The 21,175-nt window shown below is 35.1% G+C and overlaps 2 protein-coding genes across 5 annotated transcripts in view; one reads left to right on the top strand and one right to left on the bottom strand.

Moving 5' to 3' along the window:
- Positions 1 to 1,423: 1,423 nt before the first annotated feature.
- Positions 1,424 to 21,175, bottom strand: part of LOC108763567 (molybdenum cofactor synthesis protein cinnamon-like) — a 36,819-nt gene continuing 17,067 nt past the window's right edge. Inside the window, exons 2-10 of the mRNA XM_018511315.1 lie at positions 3,928 to 4,121; positions 3,640 to 3,840; positions 3,103 to 3,343; positions 2,916 to 2,982; positions 2,726 to 2,837; positions 2,365 to 2,640; positions 2,017 to 2,150; positions 1,751 to 1,945; positions 1,424 to 1,671 (exon numbers count right to left, since the gene is read on the bottom strand). Of these exons, the coding sequence (XP_018366817.1) occupies positions 1,424 to 1,671; positions 1,751 to 1,945; positions 2,017 to 2,150; positions 2,365 to 2,640; positions 2,726 to 2,837; positions 2,916 to 2,982; positions 3,103 to 3,343; positions 3,640 to 3,840; positions 3,928 to 4,121 (1,668 nt within the window). The remainder of the gene's footprint in view (positions 1,672 to 1,750; positions 1,946 to 2,016; positions 2,151 to 2,364; positions 2,641 to 2,725; positions 2,838 to 2,915; positions 2,983 to 3,102; positions 3,344 to 3,639; positions 3,841 to 3,927; positions 4,122 to 21,175) is intronic.
- Positions 6,346 to 21,175, top strand: part of Tpst (tyrosylprotein sulfotransferase) — a 94,374-nt gene continuing 79,544 nt past the window's right edge. For all 4 annotated transcript variants that reach the window (XM_018511396.1, XM_018511397.1, XM_018511398.1 and 1 more), the window contains exon 1: positions 6,346 to 6,661. The gene's annotated coding sequence lies outside the window, so the exon portion shown is untranslated. The remainder of the gene's footprint in view (positions 6,662 to 21,175) is intronic.

Here is a 21,175-nt window from a genome sequence, read left to right on the forward strand (position 1 = left end):
ATGTTATTTATTTCTTTATGAATTATAAGAAATAGGGTTCCTAATAAAGTAAATGGTTGTATATGCTATGATTATCACTGTGTAATTACTTTACACAATTTAATATTTTATAATAATAAATTTTTGTACGTTAAATTCATAAATATAAAAGTTATTATTTGTAAATGCAATAATTATTTAGCAAAAAAAGCTTGCTTTAATCGGCCGGATCAGTCTCGATCATGCTTTAATCGGCCGGATCAGTCCCAATCTTGCTTTATAACTTAACTAGTACTTAACGAAAAGTAACTTAATTATAGTGTTTTGGAAAGCTCGCGAGATGAGCTGTAAGAATGTGCAATGAGAAATAAGAGGTTCCATTTAAAAAATTAAAGGTGACCTTCACGTGACCTACAGAGGACTGTCCAAGGTCAAATCGATGGCACCATCTTATGTCCCCCTTCGAGTCAAACAACTTTTGTCTGAAACGTTTTTGTCTACTGGGTTTAGTTTTTGAGATATTTGGCTGGATCATTTAAAATGGGACACCCTGTATATATATTTAAATGAAACCAAATCAAATAGTTATTGTCACGTACAAATTAATAGTGTTAAAATTATTCTTCATTAATATCTATTTATATCTACTTAACATTTTCTAATTATTGTTTATTATTGTACAATAAAAATTATTTAATTATTAATTAACTGTTTAATTAAATACACAAATAATTATTTAAAATAGATAAAACAGAACTTTTATTATTTAATTAAATGATTCTTTAATTAAAAATTAAAAAAAATAATATAAATTATTTAATTAAATCTGAAAATTCTATTTCATTATCTAATGTAGACTTGTCCAATTTTAGCTCCGGATCGAGCCAAAACGCAAAGTTATTGATGCAATAAAAATCAATGTAAGATTTCGGGGACTGTAAAGTTGATACGCGTTTGAGCGACGCTTTATCAATACTTTACCGCCATGCAGGGGTGCGTTCCAAAACGTAACTTTGGTTACTAAAAAGCTATAGTTTACGTTACGTTAACTATAGATTTCAGTTACCAAAGTTGCGTTTTGGAACGCGCCCCGCAGTATGCACTTTACAACCCCCGAAATATAACTCACAATTTTGGCTCTGGAGTTAATTGGATAGGCCTGATCTAATGCAATGAGATGATAGGCAAATAAAAATTACTATTATAATCTAACTGTTTATGTTTCAAAATTAAAACTATGTAAGATTAAAAAATCAAAATTGATGGAAACGATGATCACAGTACTTGAAAATTATTCGAAATTTAGAATCTTTATATAGTTTTTACGGTGAGCTTTTTCAGCGAAATTGATGATGTGATATATTTTCTGAAACATACTACAATTATTTAAAAAGGTGAGATTTTTACGACTTTAATCTCAGCAATAAAAATGTGTAATAAAGTATTAATCCTTTTTTAGATTGAAAGTTCGTGGATAGTCAATAAGTAAACCTGGTATTTTTTCATCGTTAAATATTGCTTTCTCTTTGTTCTCACTTTCTGGTAACATCAAAAGTGCGTTTGAACCTACAATGTTACATAGTTTATCCTTGAAAAGATTACCCATGTTACAAGCCATTGCTACATTATCTTTAGACCACTTCAAATATGTACACGCAAGTCTAGGACGATGATGTAGAATAAATGGAATATCTACCTACAATTTTATAAGAACATCATTATAATATTAGATGTATCTTTCTATATTTTACGATATTATGTGAGACTAAACTTACATGAATTGGTAATACAGGAGTTTCCGCGTATTCATTGCAAGACATCTTTCTTAGAAAAGGCAAAAGGAGTACTTGCGCGGCAATGAAAGCAGTTACCGGATTTCCCGACAAACACAAGAAATATTTTATTTTATCATTGATCTTGCATGTAGCTAGTGTGGTTGACTTCCCTGGTTTTATATTTACATTACCTGAAAGAAATGGATACAGTTGTAAAAGATTTTTTTATATGTTGGAAATTAATGAGAAAAATAAGAGATACCAAAATGTATTTCGGCTTCAAAGCATGTTAGTAAGATTTTCTTCAATAAATCTTTGTCATTAGCAGAGCCTAATGTCACAAGTATATCTACTTTATCTAGAGCTTTCTCGATATTCTTAATTATGGATGATGATCTGCAAAAAATTAATTACTTTTTTAAATTATTAGATACCGCGGAAAGTTCGTGTCGTTTTATCAAGAGATGTTTATAGGGAAAAAACGACACGAACTTTCCGCGGTACCTAATATTTGTATAATTATGAAAAAAATTTTGTAAATAAAAAGCTATTAAAGTGATGTAATAGTTTGCATATTTGTGAAATTGTAAAAAAATTTTAATGCTCTCACGTATTATTCACGATTCCAAAATCTGAAGAAGAGAAATCGTTATCTTTTAGTAGTGAAATTATAGTTATTTTACTAATATCGTAGATGTATCCTGATTTTAGAGGTTTTCCGGGTTCTTCTAAGTTATTACCGATAGATAATACACCTATAGACAACTGCTGAGCAACTACAACTTCTTTATGGCCAGAAGCTGCCAAGACTCCCATCTCTTCTGGGCCAATACGTGTGTATTGTTTTAAGATAAGTTTTTCTTTCATTGTGTGGTAACCAATGGGACTTTGAAATAAATATACAGATAAATAAAATAACTATTTTGATAAATAAAAATAAAATGTCTGGTATGAAAATATTGAATTTATACTTAATGTTTTGCCCATGTCGTGGTATACTCATTATTTCAATATACACTTTGTCGTTGTCTAGATGAGGTCTAATTCGTTTTGTATTTTTCTCTTCTATAACCGCTGTTGCTTCTGTAATCGAATACAAATGATAATTGGTTCTTTATTATAAATGATGCATCAATGTAATTATAACTTCTAATTATTTACCATTAGGAACAGGCGCTCCACTCTTCACCCATACGCATGTTCCACATTGAAGCGAAATCGGAGGAAACTGAACAAATTTTGTTTAGTTCTAGTTAATTCTAATAATTGTAATTTGTTGCATATACATATGCAACAAAAATATATACGTACATATAAAATATAGATATATGCATCGAATTTATCTTACTGTATTATTATTGTTCAATACTTGTCTCATTCCTTTTCCATCAGATACCAACACTGCATACCCGTGCTTTTTGGAAGTTCTAAATGATGGCACGTTATATTTCGAATAAATATTCTCAAGTAATATTCTACCATAAGCATCACTTATTTTTACCGATTCATTATCTTTAATTATACTTGTTGTGGATATATCTCTGAATATTATTAGTGCCTCATCTAAAGAAATTAGAGGCATCCATTCCGTATGGCGATTGCTTGCATCATTATATTCTATACTCTATAAATGTCTTTAATTGTATATATTTATAATATTGTAAAATTATTATTTGTTGTGCATAGAGTATCTTACTTCTGCAGAAGTAGACAAAAAAGAAGAAGTAGAAGAAAAAGATTCCTTAAAAGTTTCAGGACTATGAATATTTTCGTTTGCATCTTTATCTTTTATCTATACAAATAGATTAGTCTTATAGTCTGTGTCTATATCATCTTATAAATTTGTTTTATGATATTAATTTTAATATAGACAATATATTTTACCTGCTCTGAAACATTATTATCGGAAGAATCGAGAAAATCTGCATTGGCAGATCTCGCAAGTAGCGACTCTTTGTTCTCATCTTTCTTGCGTATTAAATGCAATGTATTTATCAGTATATCTGCAATTGCTGCAATGCAAACATTGTCGTCCATGCCGGGCAAATTAATGATTAACGTCTTGTTTCGTATTCCACATACAGTTCTGACAATAAATCAATTGTAAGAGTTGTGTGTGTGTGTCTGTGTCTGTGTAAATTTCAAAATTACGTAAATAAAAATAAAAGTTTACTTATAACTTGTTATCTCCTCCAGATTTTTTTGTATGCTCCTTATCAAAATTGCTAGATTTTCAGAAAGTTTTTCGGGATCAATAATTATAGCTTTAACCGTTTTATTTATATATTCTCTGTCAGTAAAATCAACGTGACCAGCAATAAAAATGACATCAGCTTTATTATTTGCAGATATTGAAAGTAATCTTTTCTATATTAATTTTATAATAAAATAAAATTTAAGACAAGTATATTTAATAACACAAGTATATTAAATTTATTATACGTATATTTATTATAGGTATAATTACCATTATAGTATCTTTAATTGGTTCTGCAATTATTACATCGACTATTTTTAGATTAGATATAGCAGCTGTCACTGTGTCATGAATCTTGTTATATGTTGCAATATATTGCGGGCTATATAAAAGATTTTCGTTTTCTCTCAAGTCAGTTATATATTGATTTTTACACAACCAAGTTGATTTATATACTAAATAGATACAATAAAATTATTAGATTTTTAAAATATAATAATTAAGTTTAAAGTTATATATATGTATATATTTTTATGATTTATCTCAATATTTACAAGTAACTATTAAACATGACTTTAAAATAAAGCTATAAAGTAAATTTTCTTTGTTATACTGTATAGACATATATTAATTATTATAGATATTAAATAAAATATATTGTTATATTTCTATTATATAAATATAATGTTTTTAAAACATTTTTCATTATAATTTTTGTATTTAAGAAATGAACTTTATTAACTTATTATATATGCAATATTTACAAGTCTGATTGAATATACATGAAAAATATATAATATAACCTAAATCCGCTTACATACTATACGCAAATTCCAAGAAGCGATACAGCTCATTCTTCTTTATCCAATTACCAAGTTAGCTGTGTAACGAAATACTCACATCAATATAGCAACGTACACCGGCATAAAAATTAATATAAATCAAAAATTACACTGAACATACAATCAAAACTGGTACACTAATACTAAAAATTGAAGTTATAAAAATTAAAAATTAACAATTTTTAGTATTAGTGTACCAGTTTTGATTGTATGTTCAGTATATGTAATTTTTGATTTATATTAATTTTTATGCCGGTGTGCGTTGCTATATTGATGTGAGTATTTCGTTACACAGCTAACTTGGTAATTGGATAAAGAAGAATGAGCTGTATCGCTTCTTGGACTTTGCGTATAGTATGTAAGTGGATTTAGGTTATATTATATCGATAAGGACCCAAAAATAGGGGTCGAAACGTATATTTAATTAATTTTTGATGTGACTTGTTTAATTACACGAAAATAAATTGTACATCAGATTAACTGATGTTTGTTTTTGATGGGCTTGCTTATTATTATTACTATTGATAGATTCTTTCAAGCCTTTTTTTAGATATTTGTTGAAAAATATATGTCGAATCATGGTACGTACGAATTATAATTTGAGCTGTCATTGCCATTTTCACTTGTTCAGATATCTTTTCGTGTTATTATATGTAACTAACACTCAACTTTCGCTATATATTTAATCCCAATTGTCACGTTCGTCGACTGAGCTGACTTTGTCGAAATGATGTTTGTGATGATGGTTACCAAACGTTTCGTGACAAGATGCTGTTTATATTGTTTTCTTTCTGAATATTTAAATTGTATTCCGTAACGTCGATTTTATTTTTATAATTTAGTGAGAACACTGTCACATTTCGTTATAATTACGTAAAAAATACGTGTAAAAATGTATTTCAAATTAATATCAATGACTTATAAGAATATAGAAGATTCCAATTAAACAAGAAAAAGAATAATAAAAATATTATATACATATAGACATTAGAAATAGAATAAATTATAATGCTTACTAACTAATAAATTGAAGAATTTAATATATTAGACCGACCATTTATGAATATATTTAAATTTTCATAATTACACAAGGAACTAGTATTATATGAATTTCTTGTGAGAAGAAAAGATTTAATATTTATAAAAGAAATATTAAATTAAAAAAATTTCTAAACGAGCGTATAAAAGTTTGAGAAGATTTAAGTGTAAGAGTAGTTCATTATCGGACTCTCTCATACGCGCGAGGAAAAGTATTTAGAATACGAGAAAAAAGAAAAAGAAATAAAAGATCAGGAAGAAGACCGTAGCGTTCATTTTATTTCTAGAATCGCAGGTTGTCGCGAAAACGAAATTGGAGAAAAGCGCGGGCGTGCAACGCAGCACCATCGAACGGATTTGAACGGAACTAGCCGATGCGTCGGAGGTTTCGTGCGACGCCACGAGGCGGCGCGCAAGCGCAAGCGCAACTCGCAATCAGTCCGCCCTTTTCCCGCCGCGTTGATGCTGACGTCGCTGACGTCGCTGACGAGCGTCGGGACTGTTGGTTGGGTGGCCAGTAGCAGCTGACCGATGGGAGCGTTCGGAGTAGTTCCTTCCGTACTCGGCTTCGCAGTCCTCGCATTCGTGCGTGTCCGCGTAAGCCCGTGCGTTTCACGGCGATCCGTCAATCGCCTTACGTCGATCGGCACGCGTCGTGTGTGATCCGAGAAAGTAAAGCCGGTGCCGAAGGAAGAATTCACGAGGACGCCGCATCTTCTACGTCGATTGCGAAACTAGTGAAAGGCGCGCGACACGCGCGGGACGAAGACGACGACGGCCACGACGACAACGGGTCACGGGTGGAATTGCCACGGTCAACGGAACGCCGGGTGAGTAGCGATCGCTTCGTTTCACTTTATTCTCCTCTCGCTCGCGATCGCGTCGCCGATCTTCGTCGTAGAGTGATCGCAGGGCGATCTGGATATTCCTCCCGGCTACATGTCAAGTTTTTCACGTCAACTTTCTCCGATAAGTTTTTTTTATAACGCTCATAGAATGCTATCTATATATGACGCTCCGCTCACCGAACGGTATGTACGATCGCACGACGCTCCGCTCACGAATCCGTGGGGCGATCAGTTGTGTCACGTCGCAGTTTCGTGACATCGCACAAGGACGAAAGGTGCGTGCGTGCGTGCGTGCGTGCGTTATACTTGCGTGCGTCAAACCAGCCGCGCGCATACGAGACTTTCGCGTTCTCCGAGGTGACTGACACCTGATGCGTCGATGACCGTGCCATGCGTAGAAATATGAATTCCATCCGTCGAATAGCGACGTGTCATGCGAAAAGATCGCGCGTTGTTTATTTTTGTCCGATGATAAAATACCGCCGCAATTCAAGGCCTCGCGAAGGATACGACATACGATCATCCTGCGTTACGCAACCTACACATTTTTTTTCGCGCGGAGGGAGGACGCGCGATCCGGAGAAAGCGTCAGATGGCGTCGCGTCCTTCCGGGGAGGACTATTTGCGCGGTGAATCGCGACTTCCTCGACCACGGCCGAGAAAAAAAATGCATATTCGTGAATCACCCACTGAAAGTTTCACGTATTGAGATAAATTTCTGGTTTGTAAACAAATCGGATGATTCTGACCGCGTCGGTTAAAATTCTACAGATTACTTCAACTAGAGCTTCCAAAACGTTCTCTCCCAAAGGTATTTCAAATGTCGAGTAAAATTTTCTTCGGCGAGGACATTTTGGCATATAGCCTAAAATTGTAATAGATTCAACCAGAAAATTCTAATCCGTTCATTTTCAATCCAAATTAATGCAACCAGACTTTTTCCGGTGTGATCGATGGTTTTAAAGTATTTTTGTAGCGCGTATTCTACACGCTAAACATCGTTCATAAATTAACTGTTATTCCCGTTGTCCGTACATTTTTTTATACGTTTTGTATATTTGATACACTTTTTGTACATTTTGCCGAAAAACTAAAATATACCGGAAAACCAAAGTATGTCGACGCAGCGATTTTAAATTCTAACGGGTTTGTATCTCAACATTTTAAATTCTAACGCGGATGTAACAGGATTTGAAATTCTGATGTATACATGGTAGGAAAAACACATTGAATACGACTTATCAGTCGCCGTTAATCGCATTCATATCTGAGGAACTTCGAACGTAACATTGAAAATGTACGTTTCCACAGTAGGCGTAAAATATTAACAATATAATACATATAATAATAAAAATGAGAGAAAAATAAAGAATATAAAATATTGATCTTTTTTTATTATTAGATTTTTCATCGAATCTTTTTTTTATTAGTGATTTGCAGATTATTTAACTGATAATCATCAATTTTTAGTTTTACACAGAATAACAATATATATTTATTTACGGCTACAGAATTGTGAGACTCTGTTTTCGACATAACTTATTTAACCAGAGTTGTTTTTACCAACTTTTTCTGTGTGAGAGCCATAAATCCTGGTATATAAAATTGCAGCTACGAGAAGAATCATTAATAAGTTAAAATCATGTAGATGTTAATATATAGCTTTATTTCTTTGTTGATCAGAATTGATTGCGTCTTAATTAAAACGTCGTTCTAAAATATAAACGATTGTAAATGAAGATGCGACTGAAACTTCTGGGAGTGTTAAATTAAATATAACGAAACTTCATTATTCATTTAAATTGACTTTACTTTCCCGAAGTTTGGATTCAACGTTTAATTATAATGAGAATAGTATTGAATATTATACAGTTGCGGCGAAAGATGACGATTTTCTCGGAAGTTGTTCGAGTGGGGGATGAGAGAGGAAAAATGCAAATTTATTGAAGAATCTATAAGTTAAAATTAAAAATTACAAAACGAGATTCTGAAACAGCCTGTGTGAACAAGATTATAATAACTGTAAGAGAAATTCTATGGTTAAATTCAGTAATGCTGTTAATTCCCACGATGCGACGCCGCGACAAGGGAATATTTTGAATAAAGTTATTTTATAACATTACATTTGTTTTTTATCATTTTATGTAGATATTTCAAACGTTCGTTTACAAACATTTGTACAATATATTCCTATATACTGCTGTGCAGTTCCGATACTAATCGATTGTACGGGCAACTGTTTACATACTTGTTATCCATTAATTTTCGTTGTAATTAGTCTAATTAATAATTAACAAATTTTATAAACTACGAATTAAGTTTCGTTTTAACGAAAGAACAATACGCCGACAATTTGTAAACTTATTACTTTACTTTGTGTATTTATTAGAAACGTGAATCCTGTTAGAAAGTCTTCGAACTAGTTTTATCGCTTCAAAGAATGAATATACATATTTATCGCAAAAATAAAAAATAATAAATTAGATTTCAAAACTCAGTGTTGGTAAAATGCAAGTTAAAAATTAAACGAGTTGGGGAAAATGAGATGTGCACTCTCGTGGAAACTATTCTTATTAACCATACATTAATTTATCTTACTAATTTATCTCGATGGACGCTACTGTGAAATAAAAGGATAGTAATCTATAAGCCAAAGGATCGAGGATTTAATTGAAAATACGTGTACTTTCATATCTTTACGAAACAAAAGCTCATTGACGTATCTTTTGCCGAAGGAGTATCGTAAATTATTCTCGCCACACCGTAAAGTTGAGTCTCTTTTGCTGTCACGATATTGTACGCCATATGAAAGACGCGATGAAGTTCGGACGTTACGCAAAATAAATACGCGATACGTACACACATGCACACCGCTAACAGCACTGCGGTGCAGCTTGCGGAGTAAGTCAATATCATAAACGTAATACGGGCTGGCGAGCGAAAACAATAGCGGTCACTCCGGAGAGAAGAAGAGTGAAATAATCCAAACGGAAAATCGTTGAGTCTTTTTCCGCAGGCTTATCGGAAGTGTATCTGCATTTGCATCTTCATCGTACGATTATTCCGCAAAGGAAGCGCAATTACGAAGTATATTCCACCTGATTACATGCAAGCTGTAATCGCCTTTACCGCTCTTTATCGGAGTACATCCGTCTTGCGAAACGAATTGCAGTGTTTTTTTCTTTTTTCGCTGCCACAATTCATCGGCTTCATTCCGATATCATTCTCTCGGTCGTATATCGAGTCGTACACAAAGTATTGGTTCTGTATCCACGATTTTCACTCTCAAGGAAGTCAGATATGTGTAATTGATAAAGAAATTCAGCAATGCTACTCACATTTCTTAGAAAATGAAAAATTATTTTCGAGCGTCTTTAATATTGCTTTATAAAGCCAATATATAAAGATTACTGTTACATTTCCGCTTTCTTTTCCACGATAAAAATAATTAATTACACTTATATGTATCGCGAAAAGTTTACCGCAGTGGCTTGGAAATTATTTTTTATTGTAACATTGCCACAATGTTTTACTTCACTATGGTTTTATATAATCCGTGGATAAATTACATTATTATTTTTATTATCGCATTCTATATATCGTTTATTTGTTACAATAACACAATTCAAATAAATAAAGTTTCCCAGAAAATGAATTTCATTGTTTTGAATCATTAATTTCGAAATACAATTTTGGAATAATAATTTTAATTTAAATTATTAAAATAAAATTTTGGAATAAAACTGATTGTTTAGCAAAGTATGCTTTTCTTTAAATGCGTTCTCTCTATTTTCTTTACGTTTTCGTTCTTTTTCGGTAAGCGACTCCAAAATAACACTATTTAAATATAGCAAATAAGCATTTTTTTATAACAAATAAGCGATATGTATTATCGTATAAATATAAAACATAAATATAAAAAAACTTCGTTACCCGATAAAATTTATGACGGCATATTTTAGTGTCGCGTATACTACGCGTAACGTGATAATATTCATCGTGAAACGAAATTGGTATAATTCGTAGGTCAATAACACCGAAATGTTATTACGGACACAACGATAATAACGAGTGTGTGTCTAGCTGGATACACGAGACCTGCTAGCATACGTAACTAATTGACCCATTTAATCACACGAACAATGTGTAAAACGAAACGTTAAAACGAAACCTATCTGTGTCTCGTAGCAATTTGCTCCCGCCGGTGTTTGAATAATTTGTTTTCTGAAAATTGGAGTGTGACGAGCGCAATATATGTTGCTTTACCACTAGAGAGTAATTGCTGTAATCCGTAATTGTTATACGCGCGAATTGTTACGAAAGAATTTTGTTCACTTGTCGTCTTAAAAAAGAAAAACAACACTGGAGTATATATTCAGGACGTGGATAATTCAATCGTCGTTATCCGCAACATCCGTTAGGACTCTTTATCATCGTAAGGACGTAAGAGATTTGCATTCATCCTCTCTATAATTAGCTTGATTAATCTTACTTGAACGGTTTGACGGTAACTAGTGCTGGGAGCGTTTCCTACGTCGTTGGAATAATCATTATTGCGATCGTTTCGGGGTGATATACGGAGATCAGCCGATAGCGACGAAGGTAAAATAGCGATCTCGTTGGCTACGGTGGATTATACGGTAGCCGGCTATTTCGAATCGTTAACGCGTATACGTGAAAATCCACAGTGTCCTTGTTTCCGACGTTTGAACACGCTCTACCCGCCCATAAATCAAGACCGATCGTCGGGTCGCCACCGACGTTGTGGCACCACCATTGCACCGTCGCGTCGCGTCGCCTCCAGTCGCCTCCAGTCGCCTCCGCGTGAACCGACCGACACGGTACAGCCACCCCCTCCCCTCCCCTCCCCCGAGTGCATTCGCATTCGATACACGTTCACGCCGGCACTCCGCACTCGAATCGTGGTGCACGCGAGGAGGGACTCAGCACAGCCTCTCGACTCCTCGAGGAACCCCTCGGGAGATCGAGTTTGTCGAGCAACTTGTTGCGGTGACGGCGGTGACGACGACGTCTGTGTGCCTGCCAGCCAGCCTGCCCGGACGGGTCGAACGTCAGCCGCGGCGTCGTTACGTCACTGCGCCGGGACGCCACATCGCGCGTAGCGGTATTCCGGTTCTGCGTTAACGATACCTGCCTGTCTAAATCTTATCTATGAAAGGAGCATGACGGTAGAGAGATGAGATACCGTGGTCCGATTATCCGAGGCACAATGAAACTGTCCATTATTCGCGAAGGCAGATAATGGTGCACCTGTTAGCCATTATCCGTGCGAAATATGTCCGAGTAATGAAGATATGAACGAGGCATTGAGTAACGAACGATGTATAGATATATATATATATATAATAGCGCAATATCAGTACCGTTGACAATTAAATTCGAAAAAGATACGAAAATTTTTTTTACAATCCTTTGTTCTTCAAAGGATTCGATCGTTTGACCAGCTTCGCTCGAATTAAAAATTTAATCGTCATCGATTGGCCGGTGGCAAGTGCGGTTTCCGCATGGATAATTTCTCGATTAAGCCATCGTTAACGATTCACCAAATACCAATTTGTGGCAAAGAGATCGCGGACGCACAGCCCCGGTGTGCAACCTACTTTGCCGCTTTGTAACTCCAAATTCTGCGCGTCGCGTATTCCCCGACGATCATTCACGGTAGTTCTCTGTTTCCGATAGTTAAACTCGATGTGCCTGCCTTACGCACATGACGTAAATCACTGGGCGCAATCTCGGTATCTCGTAATTTACGAGGTAAATGACCTCCCGCATCACGCCAGTTGCGAGGTCGGCCCGAGTATACAGGGTGATTTGAAAAGAGGGTTACGAACTTTAAGGCTTTTGCAAGGCTAAGCCTTGGTAAGATGGAGAATGCCTTAGCGTGACCGTATTCCATAATACTCGAAGAACGGACAGTTTCCCGGCAGGTTATTTCCATGGCAGGTGTACTGCATTATTTTCTTCCGTCGTCTCGCAATCTCTTCTAATTCTCCTTCGACCGTAGAGATTCATGTTCCTCCGGAAATTCGTGGCCACGTTTGTGGTTCGTGCGCAACAAATGTTTATTTATGTCTGTATAATATCCTTTCATCAGTGATGAATAATATCTGAAATATACGTAGGAACGTTCAGTACTATTAAATGAAAAAAGTTGGAGCAAAGTAAATGGTATAATGTAAAAAAAAAAAAAAGTTTTTGCTCTCATCCCGCGTAGAACTCCGCGGATAGAAAATAGGTCAATCTTTTGATGATTAATCAGATTTCCCTTCTCGATGCTTTTGTCGAGGAAAAATTATTTCAGTTTCCAGCAAGCGCGTATCGTTAACGTTAAATACAGACCGAACTGCGATCATAAATATCAGGTTAACGTTATAAATAGCCTTATAAATGGCGAATTTAATTAATTTTACCGAGGTTAATTAAATTTGTCGGGATTTCTGTCCTATATTATTCATTTTGCCCGAATTTAATTAATTTCCTGCCAGTTTTTTCAGCGACCGAAATTTAAATGAAAGAAACGGGCGTTGCAGAACCTTTATAACTCGATAATGCGTGACGGAGGCTTTCCGTTCTATGTGCTAAAATTCTTTGGAACATGTCGGCGGTCGTTAAGCTCGTTAATGAGTCGTCAACGAACGATCGCGATGTATGGCGCATCTCTGTCAAATAGGTCATACGCGTTAAATGCATCGTTCGCCATGCGGAGGGTAGTCATGAAATATTCATCGCAACGGCGAAATCGTGACGTATTTATTTTTCGGCTCGCTGTCGAATCTCGAAAAAAAATCCACCTACGTCATAACTCTGCACTCGAGAAGTGGAAAAACATCACGCAGAAAAATCCTTTTTTCCACACTTGTTACATTGGTTTATGCTATAAGTTTTCAACTTGATTGAATTTATCCGTATCTATTTTTCTAATTTATTCTGGAAGTGCATACGGGAAAAAAAATATAATTTCGCGAATATTTTTCACTCGAAGGAAATATCTTGATAACTGAACTTGAATTGGAGTTATTAAAAATAATGAATTGTGTCAATAGCTCTTGAATGTTTAAAAAAATAAGTGTTAAAAAACTCGGATTAAGTTTAAAATATGAAAAAAATAATATATATTATTTTCGACTTGGCGTGAATTTACTTTAGTTTGAATTTTAGTTAGTCGAGATATTTTATCTCTCTCTGTGTGTGTGTTGCGTATTTGAAGAATTATTATTTAAAGAAAAAAATAGGTTCTCATTAATATTTCGTTCAAAAAAATTTGATTTTTAATTTCTGTAAATCTTTTAGTTTTCTTTGTATTTACAGATTTTTTAATGGTGATCTGAATACTTTTTAAGTTTTTTAAAGCACAAATTATAAATTGTAATTATTTTTATATATTGCAATATAAATTTATTTGTGCAACTGAGGTATTTTTATTAAATAAATAGTGATATTTTTTTTAAACGTTACACAGAATATCGCTTTGGAATCGTGATCGTTGGGCACAAAGTCAAAGAGCCCACCTTTTGTAACTGATAATACATAAAGCTATTATTAATTGCAGCGGCAATAATGTATCAAAGATTATTTTGCCATCATTTTTTTTCTTTGACATAACATATGCAATTTAATGTTCAATTAACGTGATTACAGTTCTTATAGTTAGACACGTTGACTAAAGTTACATTAGGAATATATTCTAAGCAACGACGAAGCAGACATGAAATGCAATAACGTGTAATTGCATGCGCGTTACTTAATTCGATTACGTGCGCAAGACGCGCGTGCCGCGAATCGCGCATCGGAAACCAGTTTCTACTAGCAGTTTCCACTTCACTAATTTCCGTTCGAAAGTGTTCATGGTCACAGGAGAAATGTTGTTCATACATTACGACGGAGTGACGTTGTCTTGCGCAATGAAATTTTCATTCGAGTATCGATTCGCGAGTAATACTTCTTTAATCAACGGTGAGTTAAAAGCTGCTATTCATATCTGATTATTATTCGTCGAGTCATACTCTCACCAATCTACGTTTGTCACAATTTATATCTACTTCATTTTCTTGCAAAAAGATTCGTAACTCACAAGTAATCTTCGGTCCATGATTTACAAATCATTTCACTGAAAAAAATGATTTGGTTGGATTAAATAGTAATTTTGGTAGAAAATGGACGAATCAAAAAATTTTCTGGTATCCACTAAAATTCTAGTTGAGGTAACTAGAATTCTGATTGATATAATTATTCTGGTAAAAATAAGAAGTCTAATATTTTACCAGAAATATTGTATCAACCAGAATTTATATCTCAACTCGAATTCTCTAGTAAATTTAACCAGAAAATTCTGATTCGTCCATTTTCAACGAAAAAACTTTTTCTTGTTACTCCTTTGTGTTGCTCTCTCGGATTAATAGAAAAATTATTAGTAAAATGAACCAACAGATAGATTGTGAGACATCTTGTGTAATTCAGAGTAACCAAGAGTTGTCTTACGTCAAAAACTTTTTTAACGTACGAATGAAAACAACCGTATTTACGACATCTAGATAAAACACGCAATCTAGATAAAAGCATTGATGTGTGGAAAATCCAGCTGGCAATGTTTTACATACTTATGTCGACACATCCACGATGGAAAGGATACGTTCTCTCCCTCGGTAACTAATTGAAAATGAAAAATGAAACAAGATTTAAAACATTTTATAATTGAAAAGTCAATAACGCTACGACATTCTTGCTACCCAAAGTTAATTCCAAATTAAAAAAAAAAAACTAGCCATTTTTCCTCTTAATTGTGAAATATCACACGTGATTTCACATGAAAAGGAATTTGAAATGGGTTTGCAAATGGATTAAAGCAAGAGAAATGTTTACGTTAATATTCCTATGAAAATTACTAGTATTTGTATGAATGTAGTATAGCATAAAATATAAAATATCCGTTATTCGCACGAATTCATTTTACTTGACACTCGTCAGAGTGGTTTCCAAAGCAGATATTGCCGCGCCATTGCGCTGTAGAAAATGCTGTGTACGGAGTTAATGTAACGACATCAACGCGCAATATGAGACGCGGAGTTTTCTTTCTAGCGAGACACAAGACGGTTCGTATTTCCTCCGGAAAGGAAGTCTCTCTTAAACGTTAATGTTATGCAAACGCAAGAGATACGACGACACGGCGGGCGGCAGGTTTGCTTCGTTTCTCGATCTTCTTGTAGCGTAGAGAGTGTCGGATTACAGATAAGACCGTAGAAGTATCGCGCTCGTTCATTACCGTTGAGGTAATGAAATGAAAACATCAATGAGAAAGCGACTTGCTTTAGCAGAGGTACCAGAACGAAGGTAACGAACGTGAGTGACGTATATTATGCATGATAAATGGAAGATTATTAGTCATTACGTTACAAAAAGGCAGATGAAATTTTTGTCGGTCCTGCATTACTTTTTTTTTTTGTTTTGTTTATAGTCGGCGTCATTTTTACAAGCTACGCGCGCATTGTCGTTATGAAAAACTAATTTATCCTCTTTTCCTCCGCCAAGGCACGTAGGGAGAATAAATAAATGTCCAAATTAGCGTACGTCTCGCGAATTTCGCTTCGCTGGCGCGGCGCGTTGCAAAATTTTTATATTTTACATCGTCGCAACGCGGAAGTATTTTACTTTTATACACGTATGTACGTAGGTACACAAAGTGCGGGCACTCGGAAAAAATGTACCTAGTTGTATAGCTATGAATAGTCGTTGCGAGAGGTATGCAGGCGGAGTTACGAACAGTTCGAGTGTTCGTAAATATTTCGGTAAACATTTTACTCTCACGCGTTTTAAGCTGTATAAACAGGGGCGTTTAGAACGCGAGAAATTAATGTCCTTTGGAGTTTTAATTTTCGGCACCGAGATAGACGGTTATAATTGAGGAGATGGGCGGAGTAAAGGCACAATTCTACTTAGGCCCTTTTTCATGTATTATTTATCGTAATAGAGAAGTATTGTAACATGTAACTTCTTAAAGACATTACCTAAATTCATTTAATGTTGTATTTAATTTGTGTATAATAAAAAAGTAGCAAGTTATTTTAGTTTTTATTAATATCAACATTTTGTATAATAATTAGGCTTTTATGCCGTCCATCGCATCCCCTCAATTCTGAATTACTCTTGTAGGTGCGAAAAAACCATAAATGAGTTTAAATTAATAAACTAATTGTTATATAAATTATACTATTGATATTATTATTAGTTAATTTAGAAAGATAAATAAAAAAATTAATATAAATTTTATAATATTATATTTTTTAAATTTCTTACTGTACCATTACGGTAAAAAATTCTTTCTATATTATTATTATTATTATTACAGTTATTCTTATTATATTGTTACGTGTATTTTTAATTTTTTCTTTTAAACTCGTCAAAGAGTACTTTTATAAATCGTAAATTTGAGTGACGTTTTGCCTCGAGGAGTTAGTGAATTATTAAACGGGAGAAGTAATCTAGAGTAAAAGTGTATCCATATAGTTATAAAGAAATATAGAAAGTACTTTATATTCCTGATGGTGGAATATTTTGCGTGCAAATTCGCTTGACCTGATTAAAGTTTCATCGAAACTTTACCGGCGACTTGTGTTTACGGTCGTTGGTACAGATTTCCGCGAATGCACACTGAAATCTGCGTGAGAGGTTCGCGCTTCGTGTATACGTCGCATGTTTGCGAAGCTCCTTTGTTTTAAGATATATTTACCCAAGGCACAACCTCACCCTAGGTCTAGAATAATAGCTCCATACATCGCGCCATTCGGGGATTAGTATGCGCGCAAGATAATCCGGAAAGCAGCTATTCGAGACACGGCACCTTCAATCTCGACTACAGAAGAGAGACGAAATTTTCGGATGTTTCACGAGTGACGAACGAGAGAAAGCCGATAAACGAAACATTGTGGCGATATTTTTAAAATTTAAAGTAAACAGACGAGACAAACATGTAAAGTCAGAAAACCTCTCACAAAATCTTATCTTTCGAAAATTCAGAAAGTGCATGTAATCTCAACTTTTGATAATGTAGCATGTACGTTAATACAATATAACTAAGCACATAGTCATGAAAAAGTACTTTGCGATTGAAATAATGTTTCTGAATAAAAATAAAAATCGTGTTATATTCGAGACAATCTCTCTCTTCTTCTTCTCCTTTAATTGGCCTCGCAGCCGAACTGGCTGGACTTGGCCATTGATGGTCTTCGAAAATGAACAAAAGTAAATTGAATGCAAGGCGCTGGCCATCTCGAATTGGGCGAATAAAAAGATGATATTAATATTGTCTCTGAACATACTAGAGATATGACTGTTCCACTCTCATCGCATTGTCTGAAATTATAGAATTTTATATTATACTGACACACGATTTACAAGATACGAATTATTTTTATTTTACTACTGATAACCAGAAGCATATATTGTTACCTATTACAACGTTCACATAACTTCCAACTTATTCTGAGCGAATTTTATTGTATTAACTACTGTGAGTTTTATTATATTTTTGCTTGCGATTGAGAGCGAATTGCAATTTTTATAAATTTTAACTTTGTAATATTTTCACCGTTCTATTTTTGTGTATTTAACATTGATAATGATCCAACAGGGATCGAAACGTTTGTTTGTGTTATATTGTTTATTGCCGGCACATTAAAGTTTTATATTCTGACTAATGCCCAATTTCTTCACCTCTTGATAACTTTATCCAAGAGATATCTCCCACAATACAATGGAGATATCTCCTGGATAAGTTTATCCGCAACTTATCTGGAAGTGAAGAAATTGGGCATTAATGACATATTTATACTGTTTTTTTAAAATTTCTATTTCTAACGACTAACTCTTAGGCTCGTGGCCCTTTTTCTTTCAATTTTTTTTAAAAAGATGCAATTCGAACAAAAATGAGGCGCCTCCCTTAAACACTTGACGCCTGCAACTACTTCCGCGTCGCATGGCCGCACGACAAGACGAATGAAGGGACTTGAAATAACGTAATGACACTGTCGAAGCCGGTAACGCTTTTCAAAAATATATTCGAGGTGACGCAACACCCGAGACGAGAGAGAACACGTCCTATTCGCTCGAATGATCCCACGAGACTCCCGGGACAATCTCTAACAACATTACAGGGATGTCGCGAACAATAGATTGATTAGACTCTGTTACGAGTACTCTGTAACGAGACCAGCTTTAGTAACGAGTGTATTGAAAAACGCAAGTTTCTAATTCTATTTGCCATTCAATTAACAGTTTAAATTAACGTCTCGCAAAAGTTGGAGATTTATCCGTTCCTAGTTGCCGTGATTTCGCGAGATGTTTTTGCGGCACGAAAATTGGCACCACTCGCCTCGCCCTGTGGCGGCTTGCGACCGTGATTCGATGAGCAAAAAGCGAGGTAATTGGATTCTGTTTGGCACGATGGAGGATCGTCTATCGCACATTTTGTATGTTATAGGGGCGAAAACTCGGAATTGTAGCGCGCAGGGGAGATCGGACTAGAATTGCGGCGAATCTCGTTTCAGGTAACGCGCTCTTGTGATTTACCCTGTTAAACGTGGTGTGTCACTCTCGGCCACGTTCTATAGCGTTCATTATGCGCCGACCGACTGAGAGAGGAGCGAATAAAGTCTTTGACCTTAAACTCGAGTTCGAGCCAATGCTCGTGCCAACGCGTGATGTAACGCCCGATCGTTAACCTGCGCGGTTCCAATATCCATCCATTGCGTTCGCTCGTTTGCTCCGTGCTCGACCACGCGAGACCGGATTCGGTCTTCTATTATGATTCGATCAACAAGATTGTTCCATTCCGTATAGGGAATGTTTGAAACGTATCGTTCCATTTCTAACGAATCATCTTACAAATTTTCGATCAGCGCCAATGAAGATAGTTTTGCTTTGCAGCTATTTCAGTTACAATTTTTTTTACGCTATTTTAATAAAAGATATTTTTCCAACATTCCGGTTGTTATTTTATCAATGTTGTTTTTTTTACTATAAAAAAATGCGGATTCCGCTTTATGCGACCTGTGAAGTTAACACGATATTTTATTTTTGTTAATATAAAAAAATCATGATAGTTCTAGTAACACTTTTCTCTCATAGTTCTACGATTACTTATGAAAATAAAACAGAGTTCCACACTTTTTATAATTGCGATAAATTGTCAACACATTTTTTTTCTCCGTGTCGCGCTGTCTTCTATATTTAAAGCTTGGTTTAAGGTGTAAATTAAAATTGGTAATTGAAATTTTGTTTTCAAATTATATGTATTTATACAACTCGAGAAATTAACAAAAGAACTGCCAAAAGTGAGAATATTTATCTCTTTCTTGTTTAGAGGGGAAATATCGTGCTAAATTTGCGAAATTAGCGCGCTATATCTTCAATTTTGCTTTTTTAGATGGAAGTTTTTTTTAAGAAAGTTTCTTATAAGGAACTATAGAATTGTGAAAAGTGCTACTGGAATTGTCATTATTTTTTTTGTATAAATAAGATGTCGTGCTAACTTCGCAACTCCTTTAACATATATTTCAAGATTACGAAATAATATTTTTGCATCTTCTATTTCTTACGTATTTTTCTACGTATATTTATTGTACTTGAAAAATATGTCACAGAAACTGCGCGCTTTCGTAAAAGAATCGCGTTGCTTTGACGTGACACGTGATATTTGATTATCGGAAGACGTCTACTTTATAAGCGAGCGTTTCATAAAACTGAAACTTTCCGGCTCCGACATTTCGTATGCAACGACCCCAATAGTCGGGAGGCATCAATTCCGGGCAGATTGTAGAATCCCGAAAACCCTCGGAAAGTTCGTGATTTGACGGCATATCGGTGGTGAATTTCGACGAATCCGAAGAAATTCCTGTCGATCTCTCTCTTTCGCGTCGCCAAGCATGGATCACGTGGGCAACGAATTTCCGGTATCCGACCTCGTCGTCGGTGGCGGTTTGAAACGATAATGACGACGACGTTCGAACTATATACATTCCAAGAAGGGTCGTCTACGTGCACGGGATCCGGTGTTGGATCGACGCCAGATCGTTTCCGGGACTCGTCGACCGCGAATGTTCCGCGCGTTGCCTAGCAAATATTAGACAAAGGACGAAGGGACGTTGTACTCTCCGGCACCCGTTGACGCTTGCCAATCTGATTTTCGTCGGACGTAGATGCATAATGAACCACTCGGGTGTAAACCTGACGGGGTGCTACACCGTGATAGACTCCATATAACGCTTTGAGCCAATTCTCCATATACATAGTTCTCCAAACACTCGAACCCAATGTATGATTACAGTTGGCAAACTACATCTGTCTCCATAAAACTCGGTAACAATCGGTGTAGTATTATATTGAGCTATTCCGACAAGATTAAAGCTTTTAAGCGAAAGACTTTATGTGTTTAATTATTTGTAAAAATTACGAAGAGGAATAAAAAAAATAATCGTTTGTATT

Source organism: Trachymyrmex cornetzi, unplaced genomic scaffold (genome assembly GCF_001594075.2).
Source record: "Trachymyrmex cornetzi isolate Tcor2-1 unplaced genomic scaffold, Tcor1.1 scaffold37, whole genome shotgun sequence".
Taxonomy (NCBI): domain Eukaryota; kingdom Metazoa; phylum Arthropoda; class Insecta; order Hymenoptera; family Formicidae; genus Trachymyrmex; species Trachymyrmex cornetzi.